Source organism: Morchella sextelata (assembly GCF_020137385.1).
Source record: "Morchella sextelata strain SCLS chromosome Unknown scls_12, whole genome shotgun sequence".
Taxonomy (NCBI): domain Eukaryota; kingdom Fungi; phylum Ascomycota; class Pezizomycetes; order Pezizales; family Morchellaceae; genus Morchella; species Morchella sextelata.
The window spans coordinates 275230-300049 of record NW_025408627.1 but is presented as its reverse complement, the minus strand read 5'-3'; the positions used below and the strand labels follow the sequence as shown (position 1 = coordinate 300049).

General features: G+C 45.9%; 6 protein-coding genes across 6 annotated transcripts; all 6 read right to left on the bottom strand.

Moving 5' to 3' along the window:
- Positions 1 to 3031: 3031 nt before the first annotated feature.
- H6S33_001981 (uncharacterized protein) lies at positions 3032 to 4679 on the bottom strand (the record flags this gene model as incomplete). The annotated part of the gene is made up of 5 exons (XM_044833785.1): positions 3032 to 3154; positions 3216 to 3996; positions 4061 to 4156; positions 4233 to 4358; positions 4423 to 4679. The coding sequence occupies 5 exons, from the start codon at positions 4677 to 4679 to the stop codon at positions 3032 to 3034; spliced, it is 1383 nt and encodes a 460-aa protein (XP_044693124.1).
- A 7021-nt stretch (positions 4680 to 11700) lies between these two features.
- H6S33_001980 (uncharacterized protein) lies at positions 11701 to 12615 on the bottom strand (the record flags this gene model as incomplete). Its single annotated transcript, XM_044833784.1, has 2 exons — positions 11701 to 12472; positions 12551 to 12615. The coding sequence occupies 2 exons, from the start codon at positions 12613 to 12615 to the stop codon at positions 11701 to 11703; spliced, it is 837 nt and encodes a 278-aa protein (XP_044693123.1).
- A 2145-nt stretch (positions 12616 to 14760) lies between these two features.
- On the bottom strand, positions 14761 to 15567 carry H6S33_001979 (uncharacterized protein; the record flags this gene model as incomplete). The annotated part of the gene is made up of 2 exons (XM_044833783.1): positions 14761 to 15263; positions 15318 to 15567. The coding sequence occupies 2 exons, from the start codon at positions 15565 to 15567 to the stop codon at positions 14761 to 14763; spliced, it is 753 nt and encodes a 250-aa protein (XP_044693122.1).
- A 1323-nt stretch (positions 15568 to 16890) lies between these two features.
- H6S33_001978 (uncharacterized protein) lies at positions 16891 to 19897 on the bottom strand (the record flags this gene model as incomplete). The annotated part of the gene is made up of 4 exons (XM_044833782.1): positions 16891 to 18085; positions 18216 to 18463; positions 18744 to 18992; positions 19049 to 19897. The coding sequence occupies 4 exons, from the start codon at positions 19895 to 19897 to the stop codon at positions 16891 to 16893; spliced, it is 2541 nt and encodes an 846-aa protein (XP_044693121.1).
- Positions 19898 to 20662: 765 nt separating this feature from the next.
- On the bottom strand, positions 20663 to 21805 carry H6S33_001977 (uncharacterized protein; the record flags this gene model as incomplete). The annotated part of the gene is made up of 1 exon (XM_044833781.1): positions 20663 to 21805. One exon carries the CDS (start codon positions 21803 to 21805, stop codon positions 20663 to 20665), a length of 1143 nt encoding a protein of 380 aa, XP_044693120.1.
- Positions 21806 to 23377: 1572 nt separating this feature from the next.
- H6S33_001976 (uncharacterized protein) lies at positions 23378 to 24812 on the bottom strand (the record flags this gene model as incomplete). The annotated part of the gene is made up of 8 exons (XM_044833780.1): positions 23378 to 23466; positions 23620 to 23677; positions 23759 to 23769; positions 24057 to 24148; positions 24249 to 24355; positions 24579 to 24615; positions 24676 to 24717; positions 24784 to 24812. The coding sequence occupies 8 exons, from the start codon at positions 24810 to 24812 to the stop codon at positions 23378 to 23380; spliced, it is 465 nt and encodes a 154-aa protein (XP_044693119.1).
- Between the last annotated feature and the right edge of the window lie 8 nt (positions 24813 to 24820).

Sequence of the window (24820 nt, the reverse complement as noted above, 5' to 3'; positions counted from 1 at the left end):
TTAGCTCATAGTCTCGGCGATGGTTTGTTTCGTTTCGCACCGACCGCGTTTCGTATTCCTGCTTCAATAGATAATCAGCAACTAGTAGTAGAGATAGAACTGATGGCTTACAGTCAAAACAATCCCATTCCGCTGTTTCGTTTCGTTTCGTTCCTGCTATCACACCTATTGAACAGTTAGTACCTTGCAGCATCGCTAAACAAAAAATAAAGATTGATTACCTGTATAGTAAATTGATGGATTGTAGAGGGGTGGATCGCTGAGTGATGGATTCAAGTTGTGAAGGTGACAGGGTGAGAGTTCGTGAAGGTGAACAGGTGAGGGTTCGTGAAGCAGCTCGAGTGACATCACACATACATCAACCGCAACCGCAAAGTAAAACGGACAGCCAGCTCCAAACCCTGGTTTCTTGGCGACAACGGGCGCTGGCTGCAGCCAGCGCAAAGTCTCTAATATTTGTAAAAGTACGTTGACCGTAGAAGGACTCTTGCGGAAACCGGTGGTCTCTATTTATGAAACGATTCTGTTTGATTGGTGGATCCGACAGAGAAAGACGACATGAACCTGGATCCAGACTAGCCTATAAGGATTCAACCCTATTCCGTCCGCACCCACGAAAGGAGCAGTATCTATCTTAAAATAGGGATTGATGCCATGGTTTTGACACGAGGTATAAGGCTGCAACTGTACTATTCACAGAGGGAATTTGTTGGTGAATACATGTAGGCTCAGATAATATACATGTTACGTATACTGCAGCCAAGATACATATACATACTCTACTCTACATGTAATCAAGCCTGGGGATTTTTCGTTCAAATGCAAGTTCTTTTCGCCAGCGACGGAAATTCTAGGTCGCGTCATAAGGTATCACTCGAACTATGCGGTTACGCAACGTGTTTATATACAGCTCTTTAGAGGATAGCAAGACCACGTCATGGAGGAGTGCTGTTCGATTGACGTGTAATGTATGACTACCGTTAATTCTCAAATAATCCACTATCCCTGTATTTGTATGTGGTAAGTCCGGACCAAGGCGAATTGGGGTATCAAACCACGGATTCGTGCAGATACACACTTTTTCTCACCCGGAATTAAGATTTAACGAAGCGGGGATAGTGGATTTCTCGAGAATTAACGGTATGACTATAACATCAAATCGATCAACGCAATTTATTTCTCGCTCTTTTATTAATATATTGACATGTTACAGCGTAACAGGAAGAAGATACGACAGAGGCCGACCAATAGCGAGAGCAAGGCTATCCTGACTATCTGTGATAGAGGTAAAATCATTCTCGGGGATTCGACATAGTGAAGGAGGAAGGCTCGAGAAGGATTCGGCCCACTGAAGCACGCGGGGCTTCTAGCTCATCATCATCAACCGGTCACACTTGACGAAGGTCCAGATATCTCTAGCCCTGCGCCCACGTACGCCCCATAAGAATGGATACTAATCGTCAAATGTTCATTGATTCGCAAACGGAGGTTCGGCAAATTTTTGATAGAGAAGGACCGTGAACTTTCCGGGGGATACATACTGTAGTGCAGGATACTGGCAGATTGAATGGCTATGCCGGTCATGACTGACATATATAGCTATGACTATGAGAGTTTATAGGAAGATGCAGCATACCGGTTAACCCCTCTTTCACGCCCAATCGTTGTTGCAGCTGAAATGATTGGGATGCATGGACAGAACAAATTCAAAGCCACTGCTTCTTTGCAGGTCATTCGTATTCGTCGGCGATCCCAGTATTGAACCGAACCATTAAAATCCACAAACACAGGGGTCCGGAGTCTTTTTGACAGACTTGGCATTAAGATGCCAAGGAATGAGAGATCCGGCTCTGCATTTGAAGGCTAATCGCGAAATTCGACCTCCACTACTTCTAACATTTGTAGGATCACCAAATGGAGATCTTTTTTCATGGAAACATTTTTATGATAAAATTCAGATGCAACTACGCCTCGCACCAAATTCTTAGGAATTTAGCAACAGTGTTGGTGAAAATAATTGATCTCTCACCAAAAACTGGGTAACGCCGATCAGTGGCAAGCACCATCTGGCCCCATTTTTGACCCCCCAAAATCAACGAAAATCCCTATAATGCCAAGCTACAAGGAAGCTGGCATCACCGCCCCGAATACTCTACTCAAGGGGGGAGGGGTGGATAAACGTTTACCAGGTTTACACTACAGCTTTCATAGCCTTCTCCCCTTCACAGACTATCCCGCGGGGTTGATGAATCTGCATCAACCTGGAGCGATTATGACTCATCACCAAATGCTAGGTCGCAATTGACTGTAATGGAAGGCGGAGCGATTAGCTTGTGCGTGTGGCGTGAGCCATGAGTTAAACGGTTATCAGCCCTCTATCAAACGGGACGCGCTTGATCTATGGTAACGTTGCTGCATACCTCGTACGCTTGTGGCGGCGCAATGTGGCTTACGCACAACCTGTACTCGGGGCTTAACCGTAAGTACACTCATCACGTGGTGAAGGCAGATCCTGTCTGATGGTGGTCACCAATAGTATAGTTAACTTTGAGACGCCAAGGATAAATTAGTGTAACGCGACAATACTGGCCTTTTTTTTGGTATTGGCAATTCTGTATTACACTAGCTAAATAATGACAGGAAATGCAGCTTTTTCTACCTAGTATCTGTGACCTACGATGTAGAGCACGGCCAAAACAATAGACAATAACATATAATAGGTGTGATAAAAACTTGAAACTCCATGAGAACACCAAACCATAGATAAAACATATTCCAAATAACAAGAAACAGAAAGCCCCCACGCTGCAAAATAAAACCAAGGAAAAATAAAAGTGAACGCACTGTTCCCTATCACATATTATTGGTAGCAAATAAAAAAGGAATCTTTAGGAGGTAGTCGGAAAGTTAAGGGAAAAACCCTCCATGAGAGCATGTTGTACACGAGCACCATTTTAACGCTCAGAATGGAGGGGTACATGTATATAAAAGGAAAAGGGGATATGTAACAAGTTGAAACATTTCCAATTTTTTAATCGCTTCCCTCGATATTCTGCGCAAGGGTACCATCGACAGGGTAGAACCACGAAGCTAGACAAATTATCAAATAAAGCGCCACTAACAGGACACCTTCAAGGTAGTTTGATTTTCCATCCTATTCCCTACTGTTAGAAAAAGCGCCACCACTACATGGAGAGAGGGGTGTTAGAACATACCTGGATCAGATAGTTTACCAATAATATCGCTATAAACAGGATCATAACCTGGAACCCGTCAAAGTACAGGGTCATCTCGTCAATACCCATGATCCATCCCAGAACCACAATAAACGGAATAACAAGTAGTGCAATCTGCATGCTACTCCCTACAGCGACACCAATGCTCAGATCCATCTTATCCTTAACCGCAACAGTAACCGCCGTAGCATGCTCCGCCGCGTTTCCAACAATTGGTAGAAGAATCAATCCGACAAAGACTCTAGAGATGCCTGCAGAGGTCACGACATGGTCGATCGAGTCTACCAGGCATTCCGCACAGATTGCGACCAGCACTGTCGAGCTTACAAGGAGAATGGCCGCCGCCCAGAGGGAGAGCTCTGCCGTCTCCGGTTTATCTTCAACACTCGGCTTCGGCTTCCCCATGACAACCCCATGGCTGGTGTTTGCTGAAGACTCAACGAGTGATTTGACAGGTGCGACAGCCTTGTTACGCTTGGGAGCTTTGGCGGAGGGTTCATTGTAGAGATTGGTGTGTGATCTGAGCTGGAAGAAGAGATATGCCCCGTACACAAGGAGGAGTATGATCGCTGTTCCACGGGAAAGCTCGGTGATGCCGACATCACCGGCGCTGGAGGCAAGGTGGAAGGCGGTAGGGACAATCAAAGAGCCAACAGCGAGGGCGAGGAGGGAGGAGGCTGTTTGGGCGACGGTAGTGTTAAAGTTTTGTTCAACGCGGTTGAAACCACCGGCGACGAATGCCATGCCGAGCACTAGAAGTCTGTCGTTGGAAAAAGAAAATTAGTTAAATGCCCGAAATGGGCGTAGCTGGGTCTGCGGCTTACAAGTTACTTAAAATACTTCCAATCAGAGAGGTTTGCACAATAACGATCTCATGTTTGGTCAATGCAATAATCGAAACAATAAGTTCAACCGCGTTCCTAAAAGTCCGTCTCCGTAAGTTTTCATTGTTCCAAGCTATAGAGAATTGCAAGATAGGACTGAGGGGAAATATACCCAAAACTCGCGTTCAGAAGGCCTCCTGTCACTTCACCAAAATATAGCGCAATCTCTTCTGTACCATATGATAACAGCGCCGCTAGAGGTATGATAGCTATGAAATTCAATACAAATACAACAGTCCTATAAATCATCAAATTAGCTCATGGTTGAGAGGAAACGTAAAAAAGAAAGAAGAAAAACTTACGCATTTACACCAGCGAAATGTGTCGCGATACCCGCGGGGGCAAATATCAGTAGCACATTAATCCAACTGTTGAAAAGTGCCGCCCTTATCTGTCCCCAAATAGTCCTATGCTCTCTCTCCTCCTTCTCTGTATAAGGTTTACAATATTCATCATCAGGAGAAGTGCTTCTCCCCTCCTCCATACTGAGAGTGTTTGTCCTGTTTACTGTTGGTGCTGGCGAGCTGAAAGGTGTCTCGTTCTCAGGGGGCGATGTCATAGTGTTATTCGTTTCATGGTCTGGATGCGGAGGTACGTTGGTATCTGTTGACTTTGAGAGTTTATTTCTTTTGGCCATCATTTTGCGGCGTCGGTGTTGGCGGATTCTGCAGAAAGGGTTGAGGTTGTCGGAGTCTGCAAGGCTGGAAGCTGATCGCTTGACACGGTCTGTAAAAAGGGATGGACTTTAGTACTAGTGGCTCGGGATAGGGCTTGCCGTGCATACGACGATGCTAGTGGCTAACCGGGGCCGGGGCTGTGCACAAAGTGGAGATAAACGATGGAGAGCAGAAAGAGTAGCACACTCACGCATATTTATATATTTATTTTGCGAGTACTAGGTAACGTTAAAGAAGGCTTGGACGCCGTATGTAGTCAACGATTCTCTGTAGGCGTGGGGAAGATAAGTAATAAGAATATTTGGAAGTGTAAATATGTGCTTGTAGAATTCGTAAAATTGTGGGAATTCCCAATTCTCTTATGTGCTAAATTGTGAGAGCTGGGAACAGGATTAGCTCTCGTAGCACCAACGAGTTAAGTTGCAGTGCCCAGTGCTTGGAAGCGGTTGCCCAGTGCTTGGAGGCGGTTGCCCAGTGCTAGGCATTGCTTGTTTTCACTGCATCTAATCCCCGCCAGCCACTGTGTCCCTTTCCCTTCATGACAGAATGCAAGACAGAGCGTCATGCATTTTTCTTTTTCGCTTACATTATTAGAGCGTATTTACTGAGTGTCATTTTTGACAATTGACACTTCGAAATTGACGGTTGCAAAATGCAAAATTGACACTTCCCCTCCATAAGGATATGAAATGCGCAAGCCGCAAAATGACACTTGTGGATTCCGATCCTTTGGGAATTTGCCGTCCGGCATAGCGAGGTGACGTCAATATCCCATAGCGCAGAGTGGAGTGTCACAACCAACATAACTCACGCAAGATGCGCATCTTGCTTTTACGATGTTTCCAACTCCTGATTTTACAACCATGTATGATAGCAGAATAGGAATACATGTATATTGTATATTACCTGGGGCACCTATATCTATCTGCAAGACTTTAGTGGTTATTTCAGCGCATACGTAGTTGTGCATCACTCCACTCTATCTGAACCCAGATCATCAAGGATTACCTACGTCCCACTTTACAGCACAATCAACACCCCCGAGTTCGATATCAATTCACATAAATTCAATATCGCCCCCCTCCCCGCCCCGCTCTCGAAATGAATAACTCTAGCCCCTAAAGCGTGACAACTCCGAAGGCCCCACCCTCTCTAGGTTCTCTACTCTGCTTGGTATGTAGTTCTCCGAGCATTGCCCAATTGTTAGTCACGGATACATAATGTCCAATAGAGGCTGTTCGCGCGCGCCAGCTAAGAATTGACTAGGAGTGAGAACTTCGCCGACAGTAATTTGGGTTGTTCGGAGGGGCTAAGTGTCGATCGACCCCTGCCCGTTGGAGAAGGTCCCTGCACCCACCCGCCGTCAACTGGTCCGAGCTGAGGTATTTGGATTCATTACATGTATTTGTCTAGACAATTGCCTAGAACGATGGCTGTACATGTCTGGATAAACCCTACATGATCATTGAAGGAAAATCTCGCTTCGTCTCACCTTATTTCATCGGCTTACCTGGGCGATGGAGAGATTCTCAAAATGATCACCAGGGCGGCAGTGCATAAGCCCCAAACTGTACCGTAACGTCCCGGGAAATCGGAAATCTCATCGCGACCCCAACATTAATACATCGGACGTAGGCCATCGTGTCTGTCCAGCCACATGGGAACCATGATGAAAGGCTTCGTACGTATCCCGAGATGGCAGAAACCGCAGCAGCGCAGATGTCGGGCCCTTATTCGGCATCGCTCATGCACATCATTCCGGCCTGTTAGCCGATCGAGTGATTTGCTGTGATCTTCGCTTGGACATGGCAATTTCCGGAGTGTACCTTGCATGGAAGGAAAGAGATTTTTCCGGAAGCTATGGAGCGCAGAGAAATCGGAGAATTGAGCTGGTAGGCTTGGCTCTGCATTACATTTTGTCAGTACTCGTAGCTTCCTGACGTTTTTGAACTGGGCCATTATTGCATACACCCAAAATCATGAGCTTGGCGTATTTATGTATGGCATGCAATATCAGTCGCGTCCAAAAACGTCAGAAAAATACGGGTACTCGTAAGGGGGATGAGTTGTACGCAACATCATGGCATGGTAAGACAAAATACCTACCCACTCCATCCCACTGCTGCTATTCAGACCAGATCATGAGCCAAAAGCACCAGTTGCTTCCGGTGCACCCGCCTTGGCTAGAATTGCATATTCAGTCTAGGCCCAACCAAAAAATCTCAACTGCTATTTGTGGTCGTGGCGGTGAACCTATGGCCCTCTAGGACTACCAGAGGTATCAACTTCCTGATAGAATTGGGCGTATACGCAGCATAGGGGACGACATCCTTGTAATAGTTTCAGGCGGCAAGGGGGGATTAGAATCTGATGGCGGCGATCATTCATCCCCCCAACCATTTGTGGGGTGGGCGTTGGACATAGGTGTATGTAAAACCTAACGGTAGAGCCTAACATCAGGCGGACGCGAGTATGGGTTAACGGGAAAACGCGATGAGACGTGGCATTGAAAGTGTGAGAGGTCAATTGGTTCTCGGGGGACATGAGCGATTACTATCCATGTATATCCATGTCAGAATCTCTAGTGTATAGCTGAAACGCAGAGAGATCAGCTGCTATACGAACCATGTGTATAGTATGAACTCGTGGATTACGGTAATTGGTCTCGAAGAACAACGGTATTGTATCTTCCAACTTTTGTTTCAAGCATGGCAGTAACTTCAGATGCATTCGTCAAAATCGTATTACCTAAAAATCACAGCCATTGTAGAACAGTTTTCGCAATTGTGAAGCGAAAGACGGCGACCAAATCCTCCGACCTATACATACAGGACTATCATCCTTGAGAAAACTGACTGCGTGATACCGAGAATCTTGGAACAATGAAGAAAAGATCTAAGCCATCTAAATTAGTAGCATCAGCAGCACGTATTCTCAGATTCTCGATGCATATGTGATAGACGTTTCAAGACGGCGGGATTGTAATGTATAGTTACCTTAGAAGGAGATGCGATATTTCATTGAATATAGTGCCATCATCAAACATCACTCGCACCCGCTCGTTTTTTATGTTGACCGGTTGATTGGTTTTTATCCATTGCTAGTTTCCCATGTCATGAAATGATGGGCTGATGAGACGAGTCAGAAGGGAGCTTGTGTATGAAAATTCTTTATTAGAGCGTTTTAGCTGTGCCAGTTGAACAGAAAGTCGGGCAGGTTGGACAGAAATTCTAACTATTTTAGGCAAAGACTTGCAAGGATTCAGCCAATAAGAGGTGCAGGACTTTCTGTCCAAGTGCTCGACTTTCCGTTCAACTGGCCGCGCAGCTAAAACGCTCTATTTCTATGACTAAAGCTAGTGGAGAGCTACGCTGTCTTAAATGAGGTTCCGCTAGAGGCCACCTCATGTTGAACAACATGACCTTACTACCAAAATGCCACATATCCGAGATCCCATACTTGATATCCTACTGACCGGAGTATCAAGATGCGCCCCGTTTTATTCTCGAGCCCCTGAGCCATCTCAAAACACATCCCTACTCATGATCAAAGTAAGTTATAACCCGCATATATATATGGAAGGTTCCTTGGAGCATTGACTTTTCTGGCCCTGAGAGCTCCAGCTCATCGATTGTATCGCGTTATAAAGAGCTAACCACATAGTCTCCATCGAGTCTCCAAGGTCTTCGGATGCATCCCTTGAAGTCGGGCATCTATTAGCTAGTTTCTTAGACCTTGGTATATCGGATTCATCCTGACTCCCAGTCTAGTCATTACCGGCACTTCTCAGGGAAGACCAGCTATGGCCGGTCGGAACGACTGCTCAGCAAAATTTAAAAAGAACGTAACGAATAAATAAGAAAAACAGTGAGTCTCTGTTGAAATTGTGCGTCCTATGCTGCCTATTACATGTTTGAGGTACGGACAGGATGGCTAGCGCTAGGGCAGGACGGGTTAGGACGATTACATGTAGAGAGGACGGGTGAATAGGATCGATGTCAAGGGCGGGTCATACGTTTTCAACAGTAACAGAAGACGTCAAAACTGTCTCTTCAAGTTGAGATTAGAAGGTGTATTCAAGATAAGTCGCCCAAGATGGTAAATTTAATGTCTTGTATTACATGACTGACCATTTGTTCATATATTAGGGATGATATAAAAGATCCTCGATCGAAGCGGGGTATATGCTGGAGACCAGAAAAGTCGCAGTCCCTGATCATACCATAGACTCCTTTAATTGAGATATTTACAATGCTAGATGAACTAGAAAGATATCTTAAGAACCGCCACACACTTCGAATTTCAATCCTTACAACCTTACGGTGTTCCGGCCCCGTTCCCACAACTTCTGCCACGCCAGGGGTAAGAAAAAAAACTTCAAAAATGCCCAGATCTGGATCCTAAACCAGAATTAAGAACATAGCTACACAAAAACCCGCCCCAAGATCGGTTATCTCATACCGCTGGTTTATGGGGCCATGTTCTCACCACGTGCGCTCTTTACCTCTCCTTATGTCTGATATATATAACCGCGAGGTTGTTCCCCCAAATATTTTTGTTTCAGAAGTATTTGTTACCCATAACCAGAAACCAGGGTTAGGGTTACTTCAACGTTAGATAGAAAAAATAATTTTTTCAAGCTTCTTTCTTTTTAAGATCTTTTTTTCTTACTCCTTCTCTTCTTCTGTGGCCTTTTCGTGGGACATGTGATCTAAGTAACATTTTTGTAGACGTGCTCTTTGACATCGAAGGGTTAGGGGTTCTGGTTCATGTTGGTAGTGTGCCAAGCCTAAGACACCGAGCTTACCTAACACACATATAAGGTCCTGGGTTAATTCAAATTAACCAGGGGTAGGGGTAGCAGTCGCAAATTCCTTAATAAGTCGCTGTAGTGCCTTTTGTAGTTTTGTAGAACCTTTTGTTCTTTTTTTCTTTTCTTGTAGTAAAATAAATTAGGAACGCTATTTTGATGTTTTATTTCTCTAGAGGAGGAAGGGATGAGTGGTGGGGCTGGGAATCGACCCTAATTATTACTGGATTTGCATTGTCTTTGTACTCTCGGCGTGAGGTCGAGTAGAAACCGTGTTATCTTATATCATGTGTTATTGTAGAGCACGTATACCGAAAACTGTGTAATTTAGATCTTTCCCTTAGTTTTTTAAGTCATCTTTACATGTGTGCAGCTGTTTGCTCGTACTATCATCACATCCGCCTTACATGCATCCCAACGCCCCGATCTGTGAAGCTGCAATAATCAGTCTGCGACAGGTACATAGGTCCCGAGATACCAATTTCTTCTCTTCACCGTGATCCTCCTCTTTATTGACATGAGAATTGAAAACTGAATGCAAGATGTACTAATGGCGGCGGAGGTCAATAATAACCTGATCGATCATTGGTTTCAAACTCCTTTTTCTCTCTCTTCGCGCTGTTGGGGGACATTCGGGTGGTGGGAGGGATTTGTTTTCTTATCCGCGGGTTGGAAAAATGGTAAGAAATAATTACAGTACAGTGAGGTTGGTACAGAAGGGAAGCAAAAACCAACCCACCCACAGACAGCACAGCCAGCCCCCCGGGCCTAAATATACTTGGTACGGGGAGGTCAATGGCAGGGACAATTTTCTAAAGTGTTAGAAAAAAAAAAAGGTTTAAAGTGTGGAAGATGTCAATTGATGAGGTGAGGTTGTTCCCACCAGTTCTGATATTATAAGGCGGTAAAGAAAGATATCAATACTGACAGATTCTGAGCTGAAGGAACAGGGACTGTAATGACTGTGAGAAGGCCGGCCTTAAGTACATAAATACCCTTCTCTGACTACGGACGTTTCAACCTCACCGTATACTTGGAATATAAATCATTCCCGCCAATCCTCCCCGCCCGCCCGACCAAGTACTAAACAGCAGTAACTAGAGGGTCTATATCGAGTCGATCGGCGAAAAGGAAAGCCGATGACCGGCCGGGACGATACAAAGTATTAAACACTTCTTCGGGTTTACCGGGCGGTCTCCGATACATGGTGTAGCGGGTTTAAAGAGTTAATGCGGAGTTGCGGAGGCGGGCTGATGCGTAGATAGGTCCGGATGTACGTGGAGTTATTTGATCCTCGATATTTGTAAGTTCAAGGTTGGGATCAACTGGAGCGGGGGAATTGCTCCAGCCGGGTTGGGTTCAAAGAACGGAGGATTGATCATGAGAGCTAGGATAAAGGATTAAGTATATGTGTTAATGGATATAAGCTTCCGCATACACTCTCGCTACAGAGGCGGACAAGTAACTTCAACTGAGATTTTGCGTTTAGCGGAAGGCTCTTAGCTATCGTGTTTTTAATTATGCCTCTTACGAGCGCGTACTCGTGCTCTAAAAACTATAATAATAATTCCCTGAGTTGGCCCAAAATCAAAAAAAAAAAAAAACCCCCCAAATGACCGCACCGGCAAAGCATACACATACGCAGCGCACTTACCTGTACCGTACACGCAGCACCCTTTTCCCTTCCCTTTGGGCCACATGTCACGCACACTCACTCGTCGCACTCCGCCCAGCAAGTCACGGGAATCCTTCCCTAGGCACGGGGTCGTGCTCAAACATACGCAGCACGTGGGAGGAGCTAAGAATGATGGTCCGTGCCCAACATCCTGGACGACATGTCAATGATCGAGCGCAAGAATATGGGCGACGGCGCTGGGGTGATGAGGACATCGCAGTAAGGGCTCTAGAGTTTATTTCAGGCCGGATGAACTCCGTTGGGGAAGAGCCGAGGTCGAATTTTAGCAAATGTTCACTTTACATCACATTCATCGAATGCGGCGCGCACGATCGAGGAGACAAGAAAAAGACTACAAATGAGAACCAGAATCCTAATTTTTATTCTTCGTACCGGACTCTAGTTTTCCCTTATGGATCTATCTACCGCCCGGCTGCCCACCATTATAACGCTGGCAATTCTCGGCCCTCATGCGCCCCACGAACCACTTCCCGGGCACGAAGCCCATATCCCACTCCAGCCCCACCACCTCCATGTGCGCGTTCCTAATAACCCTCAACAGCTCGTGGCGCCTGACGGGCCTAAACACCATGATCTCCAGCCACCGGCGGAACGACAGGTTAAAGTTCGGCATGAAGTAGTAGTACTCGCCGCGCGGATGGTGGAGCTGGTAGAACAACGACGGCGCCTTGATGCCATTGGCCCAGACGGCGATGGGCGATTCGAAGCTGGCCTTCTCGACGATGAAGGTTGTTTTGTAGCGTGATGCGACGACGTAGAAGGGGGAGCGCTGCTTGAAGGCCTCGGAGATGCCGCGCCAGCGGTGGGTGCGCATGATGGCCCAGCCGGTGAGGAGGAAGGTCTCGTAGTTTGTGGTGAGGAGGTAGAACTCGGCGGTGATTATGGGGAGGAGCGGGGCCTTCAGGATGCCGTCACGCAGGAAGTCGAGGAAGCGTTGGGTGATTGGGTGGGAAGGGCGCTGAGGATAAATAAAGAGGAGGAGCAAGAAATAGACATAGCTAATCCTGTACTGGGGGAGGAGCGGCAAAACAAACATCCACCGTTCGGTATTGATAAAGCTGAACCGGACCTGGGGGAGGTCGAAGTCGCTGTCAGAGTCCTCGTCGCTATAAACGTCAATGGATTCATTCTCAGAATACTCGCTGCCACAGGCGGTCTCTTGCGCAGATCTATTAAATTTTGATAGTTGTTAATACGCGAATCTAGGCCAGTTTCTCTACATGTGGTGCTGGGATGGATGAGCTCACAGCTGGCTTTCAACATCATCCCTATTGTCGCTCCCACCACCTTCACCGATCAACAAGTTTCTCATTATGGATACTATGTATGTATGAGCGTAGGGATAAAATCTACACTAAACATCGAATTGATTAGTAAGAGGGCAAATGATATTGATGCCAAGTTATACTTACAGGTTAGGAGATAACGTAAGGATACGTCCACGTGAACTGGTAAAAGTGTAAAAAAGAGATGTTGATGATATTGATGCGGTAAGAAGCGAGGAAAAACGGGAGGAAGCGAGGAAGGGACCGTATGTAGCGTGCGGGATGGTGGGGCATCGTTAGGACTAAGCCCTAGCTAGCGAGTGACTGCACGAGCCGTCTTTATACATGTAGCTAGGAAAGCTTATATTATGCATTGCCCTAATCGATCAAGCAGAGAGAACCTTCCTGCTTTGCCTAGGCCTGCCTCCTCGCGTTCGTCCAGGGGGCTCTAGCCTCAAGTGCCCTCTGCTAGCTTATCCCTAGCCACTGAAGGCCAGAGAGCGGGAGAGGCCATATCAGAAGCAAGCCCGGTCAGGACACACGTATACATGTATCTATTTCTTCGTGCAACTACATGTAGGCTTTGAGATAAATGACGAGAACGTGGCGCGATATTCGACCACCTATCAGTTCCATTCAGAGACAATCCACCTCCGCCCATAAATAGCCTCTCCCGTAATCCCAAAAGAAAGACGGCCATCAAAGAAGCGAGTAGTGGGGTCCACGAGGCTGATCGAGGCGAGCAGAGGCAACTGTCCGGAGGTGTCTCTACCTTTCGGTAAGGTATATATCATGGCATAATTGGTGAAAACCTGACTTATCATCAAGGGGCATTTCCTAGGAGGCATGGTATGCAACTATTATTTATACTCTCATCCGCATACGTTTCTTGGTCATCATACTAACCACGTTGCTTTATCCCGTCTGCTCAGTAAACCAGTGATATGCCCGCCGGTGTATATCGCCTGTTCGAGGGGAGTAAGACATGCGTCAAGATTTTCAAGGCGCACAAGGCAAACACACACCATTTATAGGGTATGCCGGACATAAACTCTCTTACGGATCGCGTACCAAGACTGCACAACGCTACTCCGAGACACTGGCAACGAGTAAGAGACCAATATCTTTCCCAGAAGACTGCTAGTAGTCGAGCTTTATATAGCATAGTACAGGTAACCACCTCAGCCGGAAGAGTTACTTATATGATGTTTGCTAATAGCTTCATAGAACCTCGTGCTTTGAACTAGCTCGAGCGGCGGTGCGTTGTTGATCACACTAGGTCACCACCACCGTCACAGAGAGCTTTCTTTCATCTCATACCGCTGCAGGTGAGAGTGGGTGAGCTGTTCGAGGTCTTCATGTGAGTTACATCTCGATCGCGAGGCGGTGAGCACCACTCAACCAGAGCCAGTAGCGTTTAAGGAACAAATTAGTGCTAAAGGTGCGAGACGGACAAAAGTGTTCATCGGAACACAAGCCTCTGATTGTTTCCGAAGTTGTACCGCTACAAAAGCGGAAACCGCCGGGGATATTTCCGCACTCTCGACATAATGGTAGATATCTCAGAGTTTGATATTACCTCGCCTATTGGATCAACTTCAGCCCGGGGCTTCAGCCGACGACCTATCTGAATCAGAGTTAGCATCGACCATTCATAGGTAAAACCGAGCTGAGCACGGTGTTCGGACTCACAGCAGTGGATAGATACTTCTGGCCTATCGAATCTCTCCACATGACAAGGCAAAAGCCGCCAGAATCGTACAAACGCGGTGGCTCTTGTCGTGAAAAGATATTTAATGGGCGTTGTTCGTCGAGCATGCAGCAGATGTTGCTAAGTTGGCTATTTCAATTCCACTTCTTATCGGAGGGTCCGTGCACAGAGGATCATATCTCCCTCTTACCGAGCTTCGATCTGAGTGTGCTGGCATCAACCACATTCTGGGGTTTTCTATTTATAACAGCGCTGAAGAATAAGAAAACCTTCTGGATATCTAAATATTTTTATGGTTTGTAAATGAGAGGTAATGAATGAATGAATATCGTAACTCGCTAACAAAAAGAATCATAGAGTCTATCGAAGAAACCCTCGAAATGGCTACGTAAAACGACCGCAGAAACCGAATCTAAATCAACAAATGAAAACAGGATATGCAAGAATATTACTCCGTTCAGTCTCAACACCCTCTACGCTTTCAATTAGACACCACAATACCCTTATTCCTCCACGTATCCACCCCCGGCCCGCACTCCACCGCGATAAACCTCCCCACATCAGACCTCTGCACAGTCCACGCGCCCTCAAGGCTCTCTCCCGCCCTAACCTTCCCCTTGACTGGCCCATCAACCAACAAGCTCGGTCTCACGATCACAACATTACCCAACTTAACTTCCCCCGGCGTTGGATTAAAGTCCACATGCTGGATCCCCGCATAGGAGTTAACCAGCCGTTCCATATCCTCTTTATCTGCATGCGGCTCCTTGAGTAGCCAACTATACATTGGCTTCATCGCAAACGGGAGTTCCTTGTGGCCCTTTGGCCCAATACCGCTGGAGGAGATGACCACGAGCCGCGGCTGGTTGGACGGGTCTGGGTACAGGCGGGTAAAGACTGGGAGGAAGACGTTGATAGTGCGGGAGCAGATCTGTGGGGGTTCGAGCTTGGGCGAGAGCGGATTTTTGAAGCTTGGTCGACCACCTTTATGCACCGTTAGCAGCTATTATTTTAAGGGAACTCGATAATGATACTGACCTAGACTGAATAGTGCGAAACCGACACCATCTCCGGCGGTGCTAAAAAGTCGTCCGACGTCCTGTTCGGAGAATGCATCGCCCTGGACAACAGTTATGAGGTCCGTTTTGGCGCTTCGGGCTGCTAGGGTTTTCGAGAAGGCTGCTTCGTTTCGTGCGAGGACGTAGCAGGAGTGGCCCATATCGACAAGGTTGAGGAGGGTCTCAAGACCACATCCACGAGTTGCGCCGAGGAGAACACACTTAACCATGATGAAGGTTCTAGGAGCTTATCGGTATTTTTCAGAGAACTAAAGGGAAGATTTTGAAGAAAAAGGTTTATGATATGAAAAACGCTGATAGTGGGTTAGGGTTCGTCTCTGCTGGCTTGAGCTCTGGAAATTCAGAAGCGAGATCCCCACGATCTCAAATATCTTTATATCCCCAGCTCCATCCCACTTTTGACGGAGTTTTTTTTTAGTTCTATCATAGACGCAACAACACAACCCACCGTCGGAGCAATTTTTGCACCAAAATACATCACATGCAACAAGCAAATGCTTCAAGTCCGCCCGGTGCGGCGACACATTCGTCCGTGGTAACACATGGCATTCGGTGTGCCCGATTGGTGACGATAAGCAGCAGGGATGGTTGAGAGGGCATGTGCCGTGGCGCATGCATGCGCCACATGTCCTACACAGCCCCCCAGCGAGTGATTGGATATGATGGCTTGGGGTCGAGTGATCTCCTGTGACCTTCGAGATCGAACGCGATTTCCTGGGGTGGTGGTGGGGTTGGCATGGTTATTTTAGTTGGCGGATGCGATGTCGCGACTACCAACTTCTGCTGGGTGTATCTCACAGGAGTGCATATGCTCTACCATACATGCATATTAATTGTAATGCGTTGTTGAAAACAGGCGCTCAATAGGTTAAATAACCACAAGGCGAATCACAAATACGCAAGATACGACGGATTTGATAGGAAAGACCCCTATCTGAAATTTTTCCCCCTTTGTCATTACTTCTTCTACTGTGCAGCACTCCCAAGGGCTGAATTACAGGAGACTAATCACCCACCCTTAGGCATAGATTTCATATTCACGTTTAACGCACCCCATGGCAAAGGAGAATTTGGAAATTTTTGTCAGAGAAATACGGCGGTATAAGTTTATGCTAATGAATAACGTATATCTAGATTGCAACCTGAGATATCTACCAAATTCGAGAATTATATCCGTAGCTGCAGAAAGAGCCATATCCTCATCCTGAGATGGGTAAACAGTATGAAGAAAGATAGATATCTAGGTAGAGTATATTTGAGAGTCTAGTAATTTCTCTGGATATTTCAACTAGTTTGTATTTCACCGAACCTTGATAGCAATCACAAAGAACGCGTTTAAAGGACAAAGTATAGCCGGAATTAACGAGGAGGGCTGGAATTCAAACGGGAGAGTCTGTGTCTTTTAATCTCCTGAAGGATTTTGAAAACGTTTAAATTTACTCCTCGGTTGTCTTCCAGAAGGAATATATTTGTTTAAGGATAACTCCATTTAGGTGGTATGAATAAAGAAGCTCAAAGATGTGGCCCTATTTTCACATGTTCACCGGCCTAATGCCCAACTCACACCTGGCACAGAACCATACACCCCTCCTATCATTCCGCCTTCTTTCCGTTTCCACCCCTTCCCTCTCTTTCTCATTCGCAACCTCAATCTCCCCCGGTCGCTGTAAAATAGTTGGTCTAATTAACATCTCGCTATCCTGACATTCTGCGCATAAAACAGCTCCGCATCGTACCCCTTTGACGCCTTTCTTGCCATTGGTCTCATCTCCAGGCACGTCGGCAAGGTCCCGGTAAAGAAACTCATCAATTTGGTACTCAGAATCCTTGCCGACGGTCCAAATAGCGCCACACACTAACTCTCCAGGGCCATTTGTCGGTCTGTTTATGCAGGACACACAAAAGCGTTTCCCACAACCAGCATAACAGCTTCGATATTCGGGTTCTTGAATGATGTATTTAGGGCCTCCGGGCTCGTAGAGATCTTCCTCGTAACCAAGACATCCGGCACATGTACCGATTCCGCAGCGTGCGCATTGTTCCCAGATTCGAGTTTCGCACATGCGCCTGAAAGGGTCGCCATAATCGCCTGAGGTTGTTTTAGGAGGTTCTGCAAGAGGAGGAGCAGGAGCAGGGCCTCTGCTAACCTTTCGAGAGGTGCTATTGAGGGAGACAAGAACATCGGACATTATGTTACTATAGGAGCTCATTGGTTCATATGTTCCCCTGAAAACCTCGGGAATATGATCAGCGCCGGTTTGTTTATCAGTATTATTGATATCCGCAAGTGTGGAATGACCATCTGCGTCTCGCACTTGAGTGGATTCATCCATTGAGTATTGTGCTTGTAAGCCTGATGGCTCAGGCTCCAGTTCATCCATCCCACCCCAGCCCAGATATGCACCAATTTCCCATTCGTCGATTCTGCCAACTACTCCAAAGCGATCCTTTTCCATCTCAGGAGTCCAACCATCTGTAGTATAAAGACTTGAAGAAATTGTGGTTCCAGAAGGGCCGTGACATCCATAGCAAAGTGAACCGTGACAGTCGATGCAAGTCAAATGTGATTTTTCGCTGTCTTCACAATCGATGCAGTATGGTCCATGTCTGGATTGGGAGCAAGTCCATTTCAAGTGACTAGGGCCAGGAGGATCGGCAGCCAGGGGGTTGAGAGGTGTCGTGAGAGGGTTCGAATTCGTTTTGAATGTGCAGGATGGACAGAAGAAGCTAAGGTCAACCGTCAGAAAAATGGAAGTTAACTTACAAGTGCGTTGGCAGACGCCTGAAAGGAGGTCACAATAGGAGGAGGGCGGGCTACAAAGTACCTGTTGCAACCAGCACATGTCATTTCCCTTACACAATCCGTACAACATGATCCAACAGCAAGTCGTCCAATGCCGATAGCAGGGCCAATCTGTATACCGCCATACTCTTTGATTTCTCCTTCACCCCTAAGTGTTTCAGGACTAAGCTCATCTTCCCACAAACCGCAGTTTTGACAAACTGTCCCACCCTCGTTTCTTCTAGCATCAATCTCAGCAACACAATGTGTGTGCATGCTGCCGGTACTTTCAGGTACGGGGAGGCTATAAGGAACCACTCTCCCTGTTTGCTGATCAACTACCAATACTCGAGCGCTCCTTAGAACACCGTAATAACTACTATTACTCGACAAGTGTGGGCGCCCGTAAACAAATGAATAGCAATTTTGTCGACTAACACACAAAGCTATATCAGTTTTGATAGAGAGAAACTTTACGACTATCATAAACGCAATGAGAGGATGGGGTTCCCCCAATGGCAACTTTGGCGCAAACCAAGGCGTATCGGGATTGTTTTGTCTTTTACGCTTGAAATCTTGGTATTGAAGTTGTATGGTTCGTACCATCTGGTTTATGTTCATAGCGCGCTCCCTGTTGACTAAGCTCATTGGTGGTAAGAGCTTTAGAGTATTCTGTAAATGGAATCTTAAGGGAATAACATTTGCAAACGGGCTTGCTTTAGGAACCCATTCTTCTGAGCTTGGGAGGTTGATACATGGAGGATCATCTTCATGTGGCTCTAGAGGTTCCAAGGGCTCGGGATGACGGATAAAATCAAAAACAGTTGTAGGTGTATTTCCAGAACCCCAGATCTGGTAAAATATTAATCAACGTTATTCTTAAAATCGCTCACGGATTGGGGACATACGTGTAGCCATTGTAGAGCAATTGGGCGTGATTTATCAATAGCTTCTAAGAGCCATTCAGACCATGTGTAACATTCCAGGTTTTTGCAGTTTTTAACAGATAGACCCCGCAATGTACGCTCAATCTGTGGAAGTAGGGGCTTCGTATGTTCAGTCTCGATACTAGTTCCATCAAGAACTAATGTCGTCAGGTCCCGTCCTACTGGTATGCTTTGAAGCATCCAATAAAGGTGTCTCGACATAAAACTAGGTATGTATTTTGGATTGATTCTTTTTCTCTTTAACATCTGCACCTGGGCTGTCCCAATATCTGTACCGATGAATAATTGGTTTAGCCTTGGCGAATCCTTGATGAAAGGATGCAAGAAGACGGCCAGAAGTAATTTGCGTTCGTTCCGAGTAATCCTCACCCGTCTCAGCTCTGCAAAATCATCTACCGCAACCTGCCAAGGGAAGCCTTCATCGAAGACCTTAAGGGCATCCTTTCTTCCTTTCAGCACCGTCCATCTCTCACCCTCTTGATCAGAAACCAAAAACAAATTCAGGAAGAATCTCTTTTGGTGGTGGAGATAAAAGCGTGTAGTGCGAGACGTACAACACAAACAGAGCAGTGCTGGCGTTGTGAGCGTTTCAATAAGAGTAGTAAGAATTGGATTGTGTGCAAAGAGGAGTTCGAGAGGTGAATAGCCCACTGGGTAGAGGAAACCCTGTGGTTTAAAGTTTAGGGCAACTGGCGGACGTCCTTGTCTCGTTCTTCCTCTAGCAAGATCATCGAGGGGCACTAGTTCTGTAATGATTTTCTCAGACTCAACACCTCCGTATGCATAGTCCGCACTGAGAGGAAAATCCATGGCTTGAATTCAAGGAGTTGATGATGAGCAGAGTGTCTAAGAAGACACGTGCCTATGATATAAAGACAGTTTCCAATCTAACAGGGGTACCATGATCACATGTACTCTTGGAAGCGCGGCCAAAGAGAGATTGTGTTCCTTCTGGACATAACCAGGTTCTCCCGGTACCCTTTCCCCCCTGCCTGTTTGGGCTACGGGCACCGTACAGTGCTACCACAAATAGCATTTTATTTCGGAATGTATGTGCATGTAGATAATATTATCGTTTTACCCATTAATCTAAAAACTAGGGTTAGGGTTATTTAATGTAGTTTAGATAGTTCTTATATCTTAAAGAAAATAAATTCCATACCCTAAACGTTAACTACGTATAATCCCGATCCGTCTATGTTATCGGTAGTAAGTTGAAAGTTATTGGACTCAGCACATCCACCTCCTCCGTATATTGTTTCCAAATCGATCCAATGTAAATTAGTGCTTAGGAACACAGGGAAGTGCAAACGCATCGAGCATTTTGTATCTCCTACAAGCGGAATATGGGCTTGATACAACGGCTATTCTAACCCCTACAGAAAACGTACCACACCCTGTTTCTCAAAGAGTAATCTGAAAATTAAGGGAAAAGACATAGAAATTGATACAAAAAATTAAAAGGGAAAGATAGAAGCAGAATGAAAGAAAGAGGTGAATGGGTTAGAAAAGGCGGGGGTCAGCCGCGTTTGAGTTCGCCGTCGGGGAATTCCTCCTCAGAGCCGTCCTCACTAATTAGTTACTTGACTGGCACTCTAGCTCCTTCTGACTCGCCATCTCGGCGCGCATTTTTACAGCATTCTGCAAATCCTGGATTGCATTCCCTAGTTTCCTACTGCACCTTGTATTATAATTATCCTCCTCGGCAGGGTCATTATCATAGTTACTCTCGACCCAGACTCTGGCACGAGCCTCTTTCTGCTGATTCAATTCTTTGTGCTTGGCAAGTTCAGTATCCATCTCATTTTTCTCGGAGATATTGCCACCGCGCCTGAGCTTCTGATGCTCATGTTCAACTCCTCTGTCGGTCGAATAACCCTCCTCCGTTGTAAGGGAAGCCACAGAACCTTCACACTGAGTCGGAACCCTAGGATTCAATCCGGCTTTGTCGATGCGATTCACAGTCTCATATTCCTCCCTTGAGGAGTAGTAGATACTGGAAGATTGGAAGCGCGGGATATTTTCTAGATTCGATGACACGGAGGGGCAGTGGAACCAGTAAGGGGAGAGATTCTTTTTGGTAACCTTTGAAGAATCACATTCTTTCAGTGAAGCATGATATAGCATTGGGTTGAAAGTAGGTTTGGCCTTTATGCCCAGAAGCCCAGATACATAGCCGGTTTTAAACTTCGAGGGATTCGCTGGTCCCTGAACAAATTCGGAAGTCTGGGACTCCAATTGGTCTGCGTAATAAAAATCTCCATCGGCCGAGCCATTCTTAAACTTATCAAAACCGACCTTGTTTGAGTTGAAAGAGGGATTCGGTTTTCTGTGTCCACCGGGCATGCTACCTTTTCTACGAGCTTTGTGTGAACTGACCGGGAAATCTTTATTATTGTTCGGGTGATGTGGCATGTCCTCTTCATCGCTGGTTTTTACTTTCGAACCAAGGATAACTGTATCAATAGAGGCGCTCCGGCGACGCTTCGTAGACCCATTGGTAAGCTCAGTCGGGACGTCTTGAGCGGTCTCCATCTCGATCTCCATCGCGTACTTTCTTTCGTTGTCGTGGGTTATTCCAACCTTCCGCGGGATTCTGGGAAGAATTCGTCTGCTACCATTTGGGCTTTCGCTAGTAATTCGTTCGGGGGAGGAGCTTTGACCGCGCTCAGTGGAGGTACCAGACAGCGAAGGCGACATAGCCCACATAGGTAGCATTATAGAAGACCTAGACGTACTAGAAACGGTGTAAGCAAGGGAGGGTCGGAATTTGTGTTTATTTTTAGGAGGGGCTAACCTACTGAGAGTATTGATGAATATGAAGATAAATGTGTGTGTGGAGTGAGGAGATTAGAGAACGTCGTGAAAGCAGTTATAAAACTTTGTGAAAACCGAAAAGAGATGATGTTGAGTAGAGAAAGAGTTGGAAGGGGCGGATGGTCACATAACCACAAAAGACGCGGCCGGTGACATCACGACGGCACAAAAGCTTAGCTAGAAAAGATTGCCATATGTAGCTAGGTTGTCGGCTGCAATCTTAGTGCCAGACTAGAAATCATAAATATTAGGAGAAACAGAAAACAGTTTAAATTTCTGACGTTAGTATCCAGGGTAACTGTATTTAAACTCCTATTTATCTGGGAACTCTGAGCTACGACGCCCATTAACTGATGTTGCGCTTCATTACCACAATGGAACGTATCTCATCTCACTTAAAATGTCTCATTACGATTAAGATACAATTAATGAATTAAACAAAGAAGAAGAAAAAAAAAGAAAAAAAAACAAACATTGCGATTAAGACACCGCCACGAGTGATATATCATGTCTCAAATATGGCACGGATCACTTTAACAAACTACATGAACCATTAAGATTATGTAGGCTAGTCGCCGAGTTTGGTCAACAACGCCTTATGGATCTCGAGGAGCCAGAGCCATAGTAAAATTGATCAAGAAATTGAAAGGTACTGTTCATCTAACTACTTGTAGTCTAGTTAGTGACCTGTACGTACTTTTCTGCCTTCATTGCAGCGTCCATGATTCACTGAGGGCCTCGTGCCAAGACATCTTAATCAACTAACGTCTGTAGATTCCTCGAGTCTCAGTACCGAAATAGCTATGTAATAACGTTATCCAAGGAAAAGCCATTTCTACTATAATGGGGAGTTTCAACGGTAAATATCAACCCAGAATAGTGTTTTTATGGTCCTTTCCGTGTCAATTAATGGCGAACTAGGTTCACTGGCTATGGCATGGCAATGTGGACTTATAATACAGGCAAATGAGAACATAAAACCGTATGGGCCACTTAAATTTAATTTACACTGGCTAGCTATCCTCCTAGACAGTCTTTTTCATTGGGAGATTCGCTATTGGCCTAAAGAATACTATATGGCATTTGAGCTTGCAGTAAAGCGTTGTGCTTTGCATCATATCAAGTCACGTCCATATCTGCAAGACCCGATTTCACTTATGTCTGTTTCAAGTGACTAGCCTCAATGGTTTGGAAATCGGACTATATAACCCCCGGTATATATAATCACAAAGAATAGTGTCTCAAGGGTTGGAGGTGACTAGTCATATTCAAAGCATCTGCATATATGTGGTTTCGACTTCAGGGATGGGAATTTTACTCGCGATCTACATGTATTTACTGATTATATATGGCTTCCCAGTCTAGGAGATCATATATATATTTTGCCACCACAGCGCTGATCACTACTATGCTAAGTGTTATGATTAATATGTGATATCTTATGGGTATATAGAGTCCATTCTTGTGCTGCCGTTAAATAAGCCACGAAGTCTCATGATTATAAGTTTCATCGGTATAGCTCCACCTTCCTGAACCGAAAACGTTCATCACAAGAGGAACGGCTGGAATTACGCATCAAAGCGTTATTTTGAGCTGGAACCGACTAGCTCGGGTGCAACCCGAGAGGACCGGATCAAGACACTCACAACAACCTATATCCATGGGATCACACCCCTGGCCTGCATAACTCCACGAGGAGTGATCTAGGAAGTTACCGTCTTCGACTACTTTCCTAACTATCGATGGCCTATCACTATCTGTCGACATGGTCCACTGCCCCCTGATTAACTGCTTCTTTGAGAGACCAAACATATAAACGTCATCAGGAAAGAACATGGCCAGTGATATATATACCTGCGCAACTTCTAGTCCATGACAACCCAGCGTGCATTATCCCTCAAAATCACATACTCGGCACCGGTACCACCTGTTCTCTCTTTCTCTCCCGCAGAACCTACCCCGCTGCAAATAAACCCCCCTGTTCCTATCATGCCCACAATCGGGATTGACAATGTATGACGCACCAAAGCGCACGATGAGGAAAGGAAGCATGTAATATCAATAAGGAGGCGCTCAATGGCCATCCTACTGGTTCGGAGTATTGATCTCCCCTCCTATCATCTGAAGGCGCGCTGGGCTCGGTTGGATTTACTAGGCCATTCAACGGAAGAGGAGCTCCCGTCCGCGGTTGACCCGTCCGGGAGGAATAATGCTGCTATCCACATATTCGGGGCCACCTTTAGTCTTGTGGTTGCATAGTTTCAGTAAAGGGGAATTAAGTCGAAGGGAATCTCGGGGCACTGAACTCCACAATTCTTCAACAAGGACCATGAGATCATCTTACAGTGGTCTTTGGAGCTTTCTAATGCTCCCTCCGAGGCTTCGTGGACCCGATGATCCCAGAAAAGCCTTACTCTTTCCTAATGGCCTTGATTTGTCCTTCAGTCCGACCTACCCCCACGTTGACTGATATGATCTTTACTCCTCGTGATTTTTCTGTTCTATCGTCCTCTATCGTGCTTTGTGTACTACGTTAATTATAGATAAACTGCATATCATAGCCCACCCTGTCACCTAATTTCCACCAGGGCCCTTCAGAGCACTCTGAGTAGTTGGCGCAACTGGCCTAAGAGGGCTCGAGAGAGAAGTAGGTGAAAGGCTTTCCTTGATATACTAAGTATATTGGTAGGAGCCGAAAGCTATCACAGCCCCTGTCTCAGCCTTAACATTGACTGTTATAGCCTTACACATTGTGGATGTCGGAATCCCACGAGCTTAAATTTTGTGGGATAAGCAATGTCACTTTGACCACGCTTAGTTCGCTAAACAAGGCACATTAGTTCGAGACGGTAATCTTCTTGATCTTCATAGGTGAAAACCTAACGTATTTGACCGTGATACCGCCCATGACCTAGT